Source organism: Ambystoma mexicanum, chromosome 7q (assembly GCF_040938575.1).
Source record: "Ambystoma mexicanum isolate Mex_15411 chromosome 7q, UKY_AmexF1_1, whole genome shotgun sequence".
NCBI classification, from domain to species: domain Eukaryota; kingdom Metazoa; phylum Chordata; class Amphibia; order Caudata; family Ambystomatidae; genus Ambystoma; species Ambystoma mexicanum.
In genome coordinates, this window is record NC_090941.1 from 766407806 (window position 1) to 766425046 (window position 17241).

The 17241-nt window shown below is 43.2% G+C and overlaps 1 protein-coding gene across 2 annotated transcripts in view; it reads left to right on the forward strand.

The window, feature by feature from the left end:
* Positions 1-17241, forward strand: part of GUCY1A2 (guanylate cyclase 1 soluble subunit alpha 2) — a 1716628-nt gene that overhangs the window by 1161779 nt on the left and 537608 nt on the right. Inside the window, exon 7 of one of the 2 annotated variants that reach the window (XM_069640699.1) lies at positions 1151-5112. The exons of the other annotated variant lie outside the window; for it this stretch is intronic. Within the exon in view, the coding sequence (XP_069496800.1) occupies positions 1151-1240 (90 nt within the window). The 3' untranslated portion in view covers positions 1241-5112. Of the gene's footprint in view, positions 1-1150; positions 5113-17241 lie in introns of those variants that run through there. 2 annotated transcript variants of the gene reach the window in all.

The following is a 17241-nucleotide window of genomic DNA, read 5'->3' on the forward strand; positions in this document are numbered from 1 at the left end:
GCAAGGTTTTATTCTGACTGCATCGATATTTGTCGCAGTATTGTTGTGTTTCTCTACCTGGCATCCAATGTCTACACAAGATTCGCTCCATTACACACCATAGCAAGCATACCCTATGAGCTTTGCATGTCATTTGTCTCCAGTTTTTACATGCATATAACATCCTGGTTTTAACTTTACATTATGAGACTCATAGTTCTGGATTTGTAAAGGGGGAAACCAGTTCTACAAGTCCCAGAATGCAAAATTAAAACCAGGGTTGGACTATTATCTCCCGAAAGGAATTGATATTGTTGCCATGTATGCATCCAGTTAATTTAGTTGCAAGATGTTCGTTTGTGAAGATAGTTGAACATGTAATTAAGCATGCAAACATTGGGGGCAATTATAAAAAGTGTGCGCCTGACATCTAGCAAGGCATCACCCACACACGTGTCCTTAACATAAGCATATACGCAAAGACATGTTTACCATGACATCAGTTAGTTCAATTTAAAGTATAACGACCTGTGGAGAGTTGTAACACAATTTAAACTAAGTGGTACCATTATTGGTTTACATCTGCATCCAAACCCGTTGCCTGAGGGACTTTGGTTTTTAATAAATAGTCTCGTCTCTGACATGGAAAGTGCAAGGGCTCTTTCACACAGAATGGGTGATGTGGATGCCTTTATGCATATAAAGGGGAGGGTTGGTGAATCAATGGTGATCAGAAAGAGGGAAGTACTTTTCTGAATCTGAAAATAAAAATCCAATAAGGGTTTTCATGTCTTTGTTTCTTTTAAGGTGCTTGACATGTAGAGTGAGGAGACGGGCACTATTGGTACATTCGGTTATGTAGGTTGGAATACATTTTGAATTTTCCATCACCACAGTGTGGCCTACTTTAAATTACCTAATCATTTTAAGGCGAGTGGATTACTTGAAAACATTGGAAACTCCTCTTTGTCATAAGGAAGATATACAGTTGATATGTTATGGTATCACTATCAGAATCACTGCTAAATTGGACAATAATCATATGTGTAATCAATCACTGTCTTATGCAAGATTAATGCAGTTTTATTTAAATGATGCTGTCAGCAGTGGAATGTCTCTGTATTCGGAGTACCCCAGCTGGATATTGAAATCGCTTATCATTTTGTCTCAGCTCTCTGGTTGGACTCCATGGAAGCAACTGACGCATCGCATTTCGATCACTGACGCAATCACTCGGAAGCATTATCTCGATACGACTTGACCCATTGGAAACCATCGACTCGACCCATCTCTAACACTGACTCAATGCCACAGAAGCATTGTCTTGATGCCACTTCAGCTGCTGACTCATCTTACGGGAAGCAATTTACTTGACCATCTCATAAACTGATAAGATCCATTTGGAGGCCTTGCCTCAGATTGTCTCATCACAGTTGAAAAGCAGGTCCTAATTGTCTTGACACCAGCTAGATTGCATTAACGTGCCCAATAGAAGAGTGAGGTGATGGAAATGGGGCTTTGTGATATTAAATTGATTAATTGATGTTAAAGATTCAACCCATATGATTAACATCATTAGTGACATCATAACGGAAGAAGGGGACATTCTGGTAACAATGGATGTCGAATCACTTTATACTGCAATCCCACAAATGAAGTGTCTACATATTTTGGGTCTCTATCTGGATGAGAGAACTAGACCACATTTGCCTCCAACCGAGTTTATCCAAGAGTGCATCAGGCTGGCCATGACTGAAAACTTTTTCTTGTTTAAAAAACAACTTTATAAGCAGGAGAAGGGGGTCAGTATGGGGGCTCCAGATATCGCCAATTTATATATGGCAGATTTTGAAAACAAGTTCATACTGGGACAAGACAATGAGCTAAAAAGTCACCCAATTTTGAATAAACACCTAAAAATGTGGCATCGTTATATCGATGATTTGTGTCTGGTGTGGAGGGGCTCGATTACATCTCTTCTTGAGTTTCACAAATGGGTCAACCACTGTGATGTCAACATAACATTTACAATTGAATATAACCATCGTCAAGTCAGTTTCCTTGACCTTTTGATCAAAAAGAGAGGGAACCAACTAATCAGTACTCTGTTCAAAAAACCAACTGACAAAAATACTCTGTTACATTTTGACAGTTTTCATCCTGCAAGTTTACGTCAAAACCTCCCCTACGGGCAGTTTCTACGTATTAAGAGAAACTGTTCTGAGGTGGATGAGTTTAAACTACATGCAGCACAACTGAAGGACAGGCTGATCAAGAGGGAATACCCGAGAAGGTTAGTGAAAGACCAATTGAAGAGGGCGGAGAATACGAACCGAGAAATCTGTCTCACTAAACACAGTAAAACCAAATCTAAACGTTTGGTGTGTGTCACAACTTTCAATCCAGTGAGTGGGGATGTTAAGCAGATCATTGGAAAACACTGGAATCTTATAAAACAACCTGGGTCCTTAAAAGAAAAGCCGATGTTTGCATTTAAACGGAATCAAAATCTCAGACAAAAACTAGTACACACATACCGAGAGTCAACCAGAGAACGTACCATCAATGATCAATGGGGACTACCACCCATTGTTGGCCACTATAAGTGTGGCGGATGTGTTGTGTGCCCCTTAACAGAGACAAAACATGAGTTTCAATATGGTCAGAGAATCTGGAAAATGAATTGCCATACCAACTGCTTGACCAAAAATGTGGTATATATTATCACTTGTCCATGCCAACTACTATATGTAGGTAAAACTACACGAGAAATCCGACAGCGTATATCTGAGCATAGAAGCTGTATACGGAATAAAGTAGTAGATAAGCCACTGGTTGAACATTTTGTAAAGATACAACATAAAGATACTGATATGAGGTGGTTCATATTACAACACATAAAGCCCAATACAAGAGGAGGTGACATAGGTACAACATTGCAGCGTATCGAACAAAAATGGATCCACACATTAAACACAGTCCGTAAGGGGCTGAATGTTTCGGTGGAATGGAATAATCTGGTCTTAAATAACTGATTTAAGTATTCAATATTAAATATTTCTCTATACCATTCAATGGATGTTCATCCTGTATAAAAAGGAAATGTATTTACAGATGGGATATGTTGGCAATGTTCCGAGGAGTTTGGTTACTAAGTACCTAATGTAAAACATGCATAAAGATCATGCACAGAAAGAAATGTGTCAATATATGGAGTTTCCTGTATGTTGTTATGTTTACCACTATATAAAAAATGTACAAAAATATATCTAAAAAATTGCTCTGTGTTTCCCCATATAAGTAATTTGCACACCAACCTATTACACAGTGGTAATACAATTTGCACAATAACGTTTTGCTTAATGGTAACTAGGGTCAGACATAAAGAATAAGGCTATTACTGTATTGGGAAGGTCATGTTGGTTATTTCACCGAAGTTACGAAAATAATCTGACTCATTACATATGAGTTTCCATAGGCAAATGGACCCAGTTCCCAGAATTAGGGAGCTCGATATTAATTTGGCATTTCATTTAGATCTCCATTTCATTAAAAAGGTTTCTCACATGATACGTGTTTTGCGCGTTGAATTGTTGTTGCTATGGCCTTTCAGATCACCAGTGTTCTGGCCTGAAAAGCATATATACAGAGATGCAATCGCACGTTCTCGCAACACACAATAGGGTAGTGGTGTTCTCGAGTCCGTTTTTAGTGTCTAGGAACGGGAGAATTTCTTAAATAGAGCTAGTCCCTCACCTATGTCTACTTCTGTATTGACCTGGAGGAGTTGGAGTGGTACGAACTAACGCGGTTCCGCTCTGTGGCAAATGTATTGATAGACAGCTAAAGGTAAGCACATGTTAACGTATGTGAGGCTGGTCCTCCAAATAGGGGCTGCGTCACTCCTTATTCCTTGGTGCATTAAAGGTTGGTGTGTGAAGGCACCCTTCCGTGAATTGTATTTGTGTTGACCACTTGGCAACCTCACGTCGAGGGCTTCCGTACGAGTACTGCGGCTACATGAGTAATCTCCGGTGACTCTATCTTATTGATTTATTTTTCCCACTTAAGCGTCCCGCACACGTGCTATGGGACTAGAGTAATGTGGGATGACGGTGCGTCCACGGTGTGTGTGTATGCTTTTCTATATATTTAGGCTCGGTAGTCTTAAACTGAGGGTTTCTCCGTGGTGCCACGTGAAACTTCTGTGAATTGTTTCTCCCACTTTCTAGCCGTGCTTGGGCTTGCACTTTCTATGACTTACTAAAAGCAACGTGCGTAGGGAGATCCCTTACTCCTATTCCCCTTTTGGGTTTAAACAGGGCATTGTTTTACTTACTCTCACGTGGTGGCTAATAGACCCATGTGTACGAGTGTTTGAATGGGGATGTTTTTGCGTCACCTAATACATGGGGGTTTACTCATATGGCTCATAGGTATACGTGGTTTTCTCTTGCAGAACTTTGTGAATGAGCCATCAAGTGTGCGATTCATACACTGCGTTTTACAGTGGTGATACCACGACGAACGGTTTTGAGCTACACCATGAACACATGTAAGTGTGGCTTTGTGTGTGGGTTTTGAAGGTAATGTAGTTTAGTGGTTAAAGCGAATATCTCGAGCTTGATACATATTTTGAAATATATGTTTGTATTGGTTCCACAGGTTCAGTACTTGCACTGATTCCAGTGGAGGATTAATATCCCACATCCCGTTCACCTCTCCTCGAATTGGAACTTGGGGGTGAGTAGGGATTTAGTGTGTTGAGAAATCTATAACACACTGTGACATTATTAGTCACCGATTTAAAGAAATTGGGATGACACTCTGTTTTTATGATTGTTTTTAGATTGGTCACAGGCCCTTACTTATTAAGAACTGGGCGAAGAACTCTTGCTTTGCCTTACGTCCTGAGGAAGGTCTCCGACCGAAACACGTGTTGACGTTTCTGTGTGACAAATACCTGACCCACAAATCTGGTGGTAGATACACCACGACACCTAATGTTAGGAACTGGGTCTATTGTTCAATATATGAAGTAAAGCTGTGTTCCTAAAACCCAATGATAAGTGAAACATCATGGGTTGTTGTGTTCTGTGTAAATGTATGAATGAGATTTGTATGTGGCTATGAATGTGGATATGAAATGTTTTTTATGAATTTTTTATTGAGAAAATGTTATTTCATATGATAAATGTATCTAATAAAATATGAATTTGTACTAAGGAGTGTCATTCCATCCTACTGATCCAATCTTTGGATATCTATTCACTATACCTGAAGGATCAGGGTTTGAAGTGCAGGTCTACCCCTTTATTTTTCCCCAGTAGTGGGGGACTGTAATGAGGATAATGGACGTGCTGGTATGGGGAATTTAGATGAGGAAGAGGGACATGGTGCTGGGGGAATGTGAAGAGGAAGAGTGAGCGGGTGGTAGTGAAGGGACTGTGATGATAAAGAATTACATGGTTCTAGTTGTGGACTGTGAAGAGGAAGAGTGAGTTGGTGGTAGTGGGGGACTTTGATGAAGAATGAGGTGGTGGTAGTGGGGTACTCTGATGAAAGAGTGAGATGGTTTTAGTGGAGGACTGTGACAAGAAAGAGTGAGGTGGTGGTAGCAAGGGAATGTGTTGAAGAAGAGTGTGTTGGTGGTAGTGGGCTACTGTCATGAGGAACAGCGAGTTGCTGGTAGTGGCATACTGTCATGAGTAAGACTTAGATGGTGGTATTGGGGGACTAGGATGAGGAAGAGTGAGGTGATGGTAATCGGGCACTGTGACTAGGAATAGTGAGATCGTCATAGTGGGAAACTGTGATGAGGAAGAGGGACATGATGGTAGTGGGGGACTGTGAAGAGGAAGAGTGAGTTGGTGGTAGTGGGGGACTGTGATGAGGACTGGTATGGGGGACTGTGATGAGGACTAGGGATGTGGTGGTAGTGGGGGACTTAGATGAGGAAGAGGGACATGATGGTAGGGGGAATGCAAAGAGGAACCACGAGTGGGTGGTAGTGGGGCACTGTGATGATAAACAATGACATGGTGGTAGTTATGGACTGTGAAGAGGAAGAGTGAGTTGGTAGTCATGGGGTACTGTGTTGCTGAAGAGTGACATGATGATATTGGGGGACTGTGACAAGGAAAAATGAGGTGGTGGTAGTAGGGTACTGTGACAAAGAAGAGTGAGCTTGTGGTAGTTGGGTACAGTGATGAGGAAGAGTGAGCTGGTAGTAGTTGGGTGCTGTGATGAGGAAGAGTGATGTGGTGGTAGTGGGATACTGTGACAAGGAAAAGTGACATTGTAGTAGTGAGGTACTGTGATGAGGAAGATTGATGTGGTTATGGGGACTATTGAGAAAGAGTCAGGTGGTTTTAGTGGTGTACAGCGACAAGGAAGAGTGAGTTGGTGGTAGTGATGTACTGTGATGAGGAAGAGTGACATAGTGGTACTGGGATACTGTGAGGAAGAAGAGCGAGGTGGGGGAATATTGCTCAGATTACTATTCAGTATGGTGATGAGGAAGAGGGATGTGGGGGTTCAGGTGTTTACTAATTATGTACTGTGACGAAGAAGAGGGAGGTGTGATTTATAAATATCTTCCCTGCTGGTGCCAGGACTGAATTGAGATCTTCACTGTTAAGTCACATGAAAAGCTTGTCCAATCAAAATAAAGGCTATAGTAAAGAAGGATCAGCTTTCTCGTATTCGAAAAAACACCTGAGAAAAAATAACTACACCATCACCTAATCCCAAAATGTCACAAATCATACTTTTGTGCACTGCCCCCATGCTCCCTAGCCCCAAAACTGTCCTAGTCACACCACTTATACCATTTTAGGGCACTTTTCAATATCGAATCGAGTACTCATTTTCAGAAATGAAAAAGCTTAGCACAAGCAATGTATCATGGGGGGCAATGGGGTATTCCTAGGTCTGGAATGTTGAGGCTGGGGGCTAGAAATCCTTTCGGTTGTAGCTCTAGAGATTCTGTCCGGGCTTACCACCAAAAGACCAGGGGTTTTAGCCCCCATAGCTCCCCCTAGCAACGCCTCTGGGGGATATAACTAACTTTTGGTGTAGAGGGGCACCCAGTTCAATGCCAAATCAAAAAAGAAATAGTGGACGTACTTACGCCAAAACAAGAAAGGATTTCCTTTGCGCACTTTCTGGCCGACTTGTTTCTTATATGGCATACATCTGTCATACAGCTGAAAAGTTATTAGCCATACACATTTCACAATTCCCATGCATGATAGCTAGCGCCGCCCGATAATATATATTTATATGTGGATAGGTGGATTCCAGATTTTTTGTTTTCCTAGAAACAACGTAATGAATCGTATAAGACTATTTTTCTAAATAATCTGTTCCTGTCCAGATATCGTATGTAAAATGGACAAGCAAAGGGTGCATTTGCTCATATCAATACTGTTTGAAATGTTACCACGGGGAACAAGACATGTAAAGCCACTAATTCACACTTGGGCTGCCTGTAATGATGGGTCATGGGCCTCAATGCAGTGCCGGGCACAGCCGTGCCAAGGAAGAAGGGGCCTAGAATGAAGACATCAATGCATTCATGGCTCATCATTAAATTCGTGGCAGTTTCTTTTGATGGATAACCACCAGTTGACCCTTACCCATACCTTATACCTTATTGACCCTTACATGCATACACTAGAAAGGGTTGAGAAAGTGTGCCTCAAAGATCTTTTTTCTATTTAATTTTATATAGAAGGGAAGCACCTGCACTTTCTTTTTCTGCTGGAAAAAAGGTTGAGAAACCTCAAGGGAATCCTTAACATGTTTAGCTCCTCCTCTAAGGGCCACAGTACAGGTATGATGGATTTTGAGAGTGGATTGCCACTGGCGGTAAATACTGTTACTGCCAGTTGTAATCTGAAAGACACACATGGGGTACCAGATACACCACTAAAATGTACATCTGCATATTTTTTTTAACCATTCCATACTCATCTTGAGGATGGCACGGACTTATGTACAGAATAGATTCGTATTGGTACTGTCCATTTCATAATTTTTTTATTTTTTAAATGCAGATATGCAGATATTTGGCTCCTGTGCTGTGGGCTCGTGAGGTTATTGCATACGAAGAAATGGGGTGGCACGACTTTCAAACATGTTCAATGCTGCTGGAGGTTTCAGCCTTGCTTTTGCATTAGAGGAAATGCTTAAACCTTGTGGTGTTTTATCAGAGTTTGGACTAGAAGAACCATTGACATGTGGGCACATAAGCGCGCGCCCACATGTCAATGCGGATAGGATGCTTTTTGTGCAGGCTGCCCCTGTAGCCAAAGAGAACATGGCTAACAATCTTCACAGATCCCAACTTTCTGTGGCGGCTAGAAATGTACTATGATTTGAAAGCTCGGGACGATTTGTTTTTTCTTGGGTAGTTCTTGACATAGACCTTTTCCTGTCCTTCCTAGTGAGATGTTTCTGTGCCATCTATTGCTCTGGATTTGTGAAGCCTGTTCCTATGGAGCACCTGCACTCTTTCATGTGACCCCCCTCCTTTGGCCTGCATTATGTGGCGTGCATTATCTGAATAGCTTAGGCTGAAGGGCTTTATTTCCTTCTAGCCATGTCCGTCCTCTCAATGTTTTGATGTGAATAGATCCAATTATCAACTGACCAGAGAAGTCAAGCATGGGAGGTATTCCTATATTAAGACAGTACTGTCTCAGGAGGATAGCTCAGGGGCAATGTGCTCGCCTTGGAAGCAAGACGACACACAGCACCATAGGTGCGATTCCCGGGTCCGCGCTAGAAACCTCTGGGTATTAAGCGTGATATAAATAACCTGTATGCGCTTAGAAACCTCTGGGTACGAAGACAGAGGCAGTCTTAGTGTCAAGCCTTGAAAGCAGGTCTTCACGGATGTTCAGAAGAGCAGTTTCTGTGCCTTTGAATGTTCTAAAGCCAGACTGATGGTCGTGGAAGCAACCAGCAGTTTCTGTGTGGAGGGTGAGCTGAGAGATAGCCAGCTTCTACAGGAGTTTGCCCAGGAAAGGGGTGATAGAGATAGGGTGGTAGTTTGCCAAAATGGAGGTTTTGGCAGAGGGTTTCATAAGTAGAGGGTGCACAAGGGAGTGCTTAAGAGAAGTTGGGAAAACTCGAGTGGCAAAAGAGAGATTACAGAGATCAGCCAAGGCTGGAGAGTCAATGTTGCCCTTAATGGTTTTGGAGGGGCGGGGGTCCACCTGTTTGGATAAAGCCTTCATAGATCAGACTTGTCTGGTGACCTCATCAGGTGTGATGGGAGTTCACGAAGAGAGGAGAAGTGGTGGAGGGGCGAAGGGAGGCCCCAGCGGTCTTGGTGAATAAGGTGGTGTTGAGGAGAGAGAGGAAAGGATGTCTTGGGTTTTTGCATTGAAGTGTGCAGCCAGGGCCGAGAAAAATCCTGGGTGGGTGTGACAGAAGAGGAGGCTGTTGCAGGATTGGCCAGTTCCTTACAGACTTTGAAAAGTGTGGCTGTGTTGTTTGATGCCGCAGAGATGCAGGCTTGAATAAAGACTCTTTTCTTGGTGTGGTTGCAGAGTCGATATTTCCTTTGAAGGAGGTGGCATGCCAGTTTGTCAGAGGATCAGCCCAACAAATTCCATTTGCGCTCAGCTGCCATACTCTTGCATTTAAGGGCAGCCAGATCAGAGTCGTACCAAGAGTTGCACTTTTTGGGAGGCTTCAGTCAGACCCTCATGACAGGGGCAAGAGTATCAAGGGTGTTAGAGATAGAGAGATTGAAGTTAGTGAGGGCTGTGTCAGGGTGGGAGTCAGCCGCAGGAGTAGGAGGCAGAGAAGTTGGAGGCAAAGTCAGCTTCAGTTACTCTTTTAATGGGTCTGGTGACTTTTAGACTGAGTGGCTGCGCTGGGTGTGCTGATGCAAGAAGAGAGGAGAGCTTCAAGTGGGATGAGAGAAGAGAGTGGTCTGTCCAAAAGAGAGAGGTAGCGAGAGGGATGGAGAGGGGGGTGTCGGTACAGATTAAAGCATCCAAAGTGTGGCCCACTGTGTGTGTGGAGGCAGAGGGTAAAATAGCGAGGGAGAGTGAATCACATAGGTTGCAGAAAGGTACTGCAGAGTCAGGAAAGTCCAGATGGATGTTGAGGTCACCTAGTAAGAGGAGTTGAGAGGAGGAGGAAAGTAGAGAGGAGGTAAAGTCAGCCCATTCTGAGAGGAAAAGAATGGACTGTCCTGGTGGCTGATTGAAGGTTGTCAGAAGGAAAGAAGATTTAAGAGAGAGTGAGAGTCTGCAGACTACTCGAAGGAGGAGTAGGCCTGAGTATGGATGATGGGCACAGGTATCCATTCCTGGAAGTTCAGGGCCGCTCCCCCTCCTGTCCACAGAGAGGACCTTGTATCCTTCAGGGAGGAGTGTGTCAAAGCTTGTGACAGAGCTGTCCTTGAACCATGTCTCTGTGATGGCGAGCAACATGAGTACAAGGAGGTTGCAGATGTCAGACAAGTGGTTGACAGCAGAGCGAGAGTTAAGCGTGCCAATATGGAGCAGCTTGCCTTCTTTGAAAGTCTTCTGTGGGGGGCACAGGGGATGGTGGTCCCCTGAGGGTGGTAGAACAGCCAGAGAGATAGTGGAGGGTGGCGGAGAAGCTAATGCCGAAAATGGAGCCAGGACAGTGAGGAAAATCGATGGAGCCTGTGCAGAGGAGGAGGAGGGCAGAGTATGCAAGGGAGCCTGCACAGAGGAGGAGGAAGGCCCAGTATGCAAGGGAATCTGTCCAGGGGGATAAGTACGTTTTGAGAGGCGAGGTAGGAGCCTGTCAAAGAGGAGAAGTGTGGGTTGAGGACCCTGAACCATGATGGTTCCATTCCTATAGACATTAATGATGACCCTGGAGATGGCATAGAGTTCAAGGAGGACCTCCCAGCGGGTGTCACAGTTGATGGGAGAAGAAGTGAAAGGAGAGAGATTGGTGGAAGCCATGACATAGTTGTCTGCAATAGGAAGGCCTGGGTTGGAGCCCAGTATATCCTTCTTAAGTTTCTTCTGGCCAGATGTAGTGATAGGAGAGGGATAGGAAATAGAGAAGCAGTTAGAGAAGGTAGGAGAAATAGACAGTGACATAGCTAGCTGCAGTGGTGAGGAGGACACTTACCAGGCTGATGTACTGAGGCACAAGGAGGGGAGGCTGAGGGGGTGGGGAACACACTTGGGGTGGGGGACAGTGGTTAGGGGGAGGAACAGAGGACAATGTAGGATGTTAATTCTGGATGTACTCACAGCAAACACTATTTTTAAAGGTAGTAAGATAACAGTTGTGCACCCAGCAAAAAGAGATTTTTAAAGAAAATGGTAGCAGCAAGTACACAGCTGTGTTCAATTTTAGCTAAAGCCAAATGAAACACAGTGCAGCATGGTGCAAGGGAAACAGAAGCACCCAAATTCGAATTAAGCAACATACCCCAAAAACATTTTTAAATGCAGCAACACTGAGTGCGTTTTGTCCACAGGGAAACAGAAGCACGCAAATTCGAATTAAGCAACACTCTCCAAAAACGTTTTTAAATTTCACAACACTGAATCCAGATGGTGCACAGGGAAATAGAAAGCACTTATATACATGTATGAAAGAAGTAGGTGTAGTAAAAAGGAATGAGGTTAGTTAAGAAATTGGATTGAGAGTACAACATAGGCAATGCCTCAGGAGAGTTAGTAATGGTATAACAGCCAAACTCACAGTCATTACTGCAGGAATCGTGGGAGGCCTTTGATCCAGAGACAGAGGACCAGTCCAGGAATTAGGCAGGTGGACGGAACATAGTTAGAAAAGAGTTTTCTATGGCACTCCAGGCCCTCCAAGGACCAGACAGGCGCAGACAGGCTCCTTAGAAAGTGGTCCTTTGAAACAGGGGCCGGCTATTCGCCTTCTGGCTCCTGATTGGCTTGAAATGGAGAAGAGTGAGGCAGTGGCAAGAAGCTGAGCACTTGGTGAGTGGAAAAATGAAGCAGCCATTTTAAAGTTGCAAAAAAGACAAGGGAAATGAATGGCCCACTGGCCAAAGCATGATCTAGAACAAGTTGTTGGAGGGGTGCGTAGACGCATATGAGTGAAAGCCAGCAATGATGAAATTAATTAATTTGGAGCTTTCCACTACACATGCTCTAAAAGTCCTAAATTGCAGTACCATGTCCCTTCTGCGCTTACCTTCTCAGCTGTGATGTTGGAATTCACAGCTGTGCTGTAGAGATGATGAAATCCAACTTCAGATGTAGCCAGCAGAAAGGACCTGATTGCTTCAGATGGAGTGGACACAATGCAAGATCAGGCACAGACAGGCTTCTTAGAAAGTGGTCCTTTGAAACAGGGGCGGCTATTCACCTTCCTCATTATGTTAGGTCCTATTTCATATGAATGACTCATGGTAATACATATGGTGGATGCATACATGTGTGACACATGCCAGTGAAGAAGTGTGGGGTTATTTTTAAATTAATGGCTCAATAAACACTCTAAGTGATCACCAGCCTTTGCCTGGGTGATTATCAAAACCATACATTGCCCGTGAAAGAGTTTACAGTTTGAAGGAGTCTTTAGTGCTGCCGAGACATTTTTTCGAACAATAGGTGAAGCCTCTCAATGCCTCATGTTGAACAACATTAATTTAATAAAATAAACAATCACTACATCATGGCAGAGAGCGGCAAAATATGTTTCCTCAACTACAGTATGGTTGACTTAAGACCACATCAGAAGATGGTAACTTCTTGCCAGGTACAAGTTGTATACAGTCAAGTGATGTGGAGGTGTAGGGTGTTTTGTTGAGACGTATAGCTCTAGCACTGGAGGTAACGAAGCACGAGAGCATGGAAGCTAATTGAACCTTGTGGTTGTGATGCTAAATATCCTTAATAGTCTTCTTGTGTTTTATTGTCAGAATGCTCTGCATGCACAGAAGATAGCCACTCTCAAAATGTGTTTCTATCCGCTTTCCTAGTTGGGGCAACACATGGACTGTCTTATCCACCAGCTCTCTTGACTGGCTGCTGCCCTGAAATGCATGGAAGAGGTCAGCAAAATGTCACAAGTTGTGCTACATAAGGCCATTTTAAATTACGGTACATGAATACCAATAATGTGATCATGCCCATATTGTAAGAGGATTCAATTCAGCACTACAGCCAAATTAACACCTAGTCTATAATACTGAATGAAAACCCTTATTGATATATCTTTAGGTCCAGTTCATGCGTTCTGGATGACTACCCTTGTATGACACCCCTCTCTTGGAATCCCCCTGACCCCACTGAGCCAAGAAGTAGTTCTGTTTTGCAAGTTTAAAAGGTTTATTTGATAAATTAAAATATAGATATCACACTTTATAATAAATTAATAATTGAATATCACACTTAATCTGATATGGGAAATATTAACAACGGAGAATCTGGCACTAGCACACTTCTTTATAATGACTAATGAGTTAACATGAAATGGATAAGGTAGCACACTGGGAAATAGGAACAAAAGTATACTGTGGTAGAGGATGCTTTATGTAGCTCAGGTGGATGCAATATTCACTGAATGCAATACAGAAAATACTCAATGTGATTTCAACCCAACAATGTAATCACTTTCCTCTGGCAATCCCCTCCCCCCCCTTGATGCAAGGCAAGGAAATGGAAGGAAAACACACAGTTCTCAGAAATGCAATCAACTGTAATTCAGTTCAATCCAGCAAGCTTTAGACGACAGAAAACAGATAGGAGTTTTTGAAATCACAGGCCCAAATTCTTTGATCTGTGCTAGCAATGGATGAGAAATATGCTGGAAACGCTTTTAATTCCCTATTAGAGGTTCAGGGTGAGTGGTATCTAGTTAATATTAGTCCAGGCTCACACTAGCAATGATGCAGGGATAGTTAGCAGGTTAAACGAATTTCTGGCAAATGGAAATCAGCAGCAGCCGTTTTTACATGTGAAGAAATTGCAAATCGCGGTAAAATTCGCGGATGCGTGTTCCGCGATTGCGGTAAAACTATAAGGGGTAGGAATGCGGTTCTAGGTTCGTAGGAAAGCCACGATTCTAACCTTTCAGATGAAAGTTATTGCAAGTCTCTAGCACAAACGGTTGCGGAGATATGAGCGATTAAATAAAGGTCGTTTTTCAGATTTGAAATTTTAAAGTTTCAAAAAGACAAGTGCAGCTTTTTGCAGCTAGAATGACAGGTGACAGATTTGGAGCTATCAAGCAGTTCTACTTAGGTTAAATAGATTGAATTAGATGAATTTAAACTAAAAGCTTGGTTCTACACAGTTTGCTATGTACTCACACTATATTCTTGAGTGAAATGGGCCTCGCCATGGATCTGGTCAGGGTTTTGGACTGGGCTCTGGTCTGGTCTGGTCTGGCCTCTGCACTTCACAGTGATCTGGGTCACTCTCTCTGCTGGTCTGGGTCTCTCTGGTCTGGTCTCTTAGTTCTGGATAGATTGAAGTCTCTAGTTTGGCTCTCTGGAGGTTGATGGAGGTAAGTATGGATTTTTCCGGCAGGGCTTCCAGCGGCAGATGGATTTTGAAGGTCTCTATGTGTCCTGACTGTCTGCTTTTATGTGTTTAGAATGTGGGTGTGTTCTAGCATCACTGACCCTACCTCTCTCTCAGCTTCTAATTGGTCAAACTTCCATTTCTTACTTGATTGGGGGAATGAAATGAAGTGTCATCATGATGAGGTCTGTTTATGATACAGAGAACCCACCCCTGTCAACTTTACACACAATCTATATCTGACCTAAAAACATATTTGCACAGGTACACATTTGTTTAAAATTACATATACATGGTGTGGCTGAATTTAGCCATGTCTCTGTCCAAATGTGCTTTTCCTAGGAGCTTGCATTCAAAAACGGCCACTTCTAGCACTTTTTAATGTGCTAAACAACATTGGATCTTCATTAAATTTTATACAACTGTTCCTCACATATCTACCCACATACCAATGCATTTTCGTTTGTCTAGCTGAAACAGGGAGTTTGTAATATTAATAAACAATGGGGTTTTGCCCCAGAACATCACACAAATTCGAGTTTAGTCTTGAATTAAAGGTACATTTTTTAAATTAAAGCTCTCAAATTTATACATTTCTGTCATTTGATTACAAAGAGTTATCAGTGTTTTTGTAAAATATATATTTTACTTCCAATTCAATCCTCAGAGTGTTGAGGTCCGCCTCCAAGACTTGGGTGGGTCAGTCCTCTGGGCAGGCAGGGCTTTGTTGACATTAAACAGACAAAATTAACATCTTCCTTTCAGAGGAAAGGGTCCTTTGTGTGGTCTCTGGGAAGCTCCCAGCCAGTCTGCCTTCTATCAATCAAGAGGTCATGTGAGATTCTAACTCCTGGTGTGAAGCTCTTGAGGTGATAGGGTTTCCCAGGCTTCAGGCCTCTGGGAACAGCATGTGGCTAATTTTTAATTAAAATGCAGCCTTTGAAGTCAGCTAAGTCAAATCCCTTTGTACAGCAACTGCACTCAGTTCTCCAGTCAGAGTTTAGACCGCTAGTGCCGCCTAGAGGATTTTGTTGGCACTGCATGCAACTTTGGGATTTTCTTGGATTAATGCATTCTAAACAGGAATGGTTCTTACATGGTAGTAAATCCTTGCTTAACATTGTTTTGATGGGGCTCCTTACAGTAAGATGGTTATGTGGAACCCCACAAAAAGGGTTGAATCTTTAAAGTCGTCCAATAAGTCACGATTTCAGCAACTTTTTGACATCAGTAAAAGTGGATTTTGTCAACAAAGACCTTTCTTTACACTGGTGGGTGGCAAGTTAGGTAACCATTTTGGTGTGCGCACAACTGCGCAGCTGTCCTGGATTCTGGGATGAAATGATGGGCGGCGACAGCGCATCCCCATCTTTACCCACTCCAATTATTTATTTTTGTTCTGGGGCAAAATGATGGGCAGCGACAGCTTAATCCCCATATTTACCCCGTCTAATGATTCCACATGGGTCAAAACAATGGTTTCAGACTACTGTGCGGGTAGTCCAATGGTGGTTTTAGGCAGCGTCCTTCTGTGCCCATAACATCGGCAAAAATGGGTGGCAGCCTATTCTTCCTGCATTTCCCGGTGCATTTTCTGGGAAGCTCTGGTCATCATGATGTTTTCATGTCAGTACTGCACAGTTTTGAGGTAGGGCTAGGATGCATGGGTAAATACATCCCACAAGCCCCCCTCTTGCGATGGCCATCCTATTTCACGAATGGGACTCGCAAGATCTGGGATGTTTCCTCATCTTCTTCCAATAGATGGCATAGTTCAGCATCTTTTCCTCCATCCGGTACTGATCGATCGGTTCTCCTCGCCGGTCCTGATGGGAATATTGGGCGGTACCCCGAGCCCGTTGCGTCTCAGCTCCCGGTCTCCGGATCGTCCTCCTTGGCCCGTCTCAAGGTTTTCTTTCTCCTAGGACGACAAAGGAAGAGCGGCAATACCTACTCATAGACGTTTTTCCACCACTGTTGAGATGGTGGGACAGCATATGCATTTCATCATGACAAAACATTACATTCTTATTTTGATAAAGAAAACAGTATAACTAAGAGACAGTTTCATGCAAATCACAATATTTTAGAGACTAGATGTGGTATGTTTTATGATTGGAACTGAATTAGTCTGATACAGTACCCGCTAGGATTCCAGAGGATTCCTCCAGTTGTTGCAGAGTGTGCCTGGGATGGCAACACTTCAACTGGTTTATGTGGACCCACTTGTCTTCACCCTCTGCCGAACCACCTTTGGGGATGCGGATCTTGTAGGCCACAGGGGAGATCTTATCGACGATCTCAAAGGGTCCCTTCCATGTAGGCAAAAATTTGCGCTGCTTGGCCTGGTTCCTTTGGAAGTTGTATAGATAGACCCGGTCTCCCACCTGATATTCCTTCCTGGAAGTTTTCAGGTCATAATGGGTCTTCATGCTATCAGTCGATCTTTCTAGATTCCGCTGAGCATAAGCAAAAGCATGTTGGAGGTGTTTCCTTAAATTCTCTACATACTCATGAGTAGTGGAGGCATTTATCAGTGTCTGCTCTTGGGTCCTGTAGAGCAAATGCTGCGGAAGCACCATCTTGCGCCCAGTCATCAACTCAAATGGTGACATTTTGGTTGCAGATGAAGGGGTAGATCTGATGGCCATTAGGACCAGAGGTAATCGGATATCCCAACTTGGCCCAGAATCTGCCACAAACTTCTTTAATATGCTCACAATTGTCCGGTTATATCTCTCTA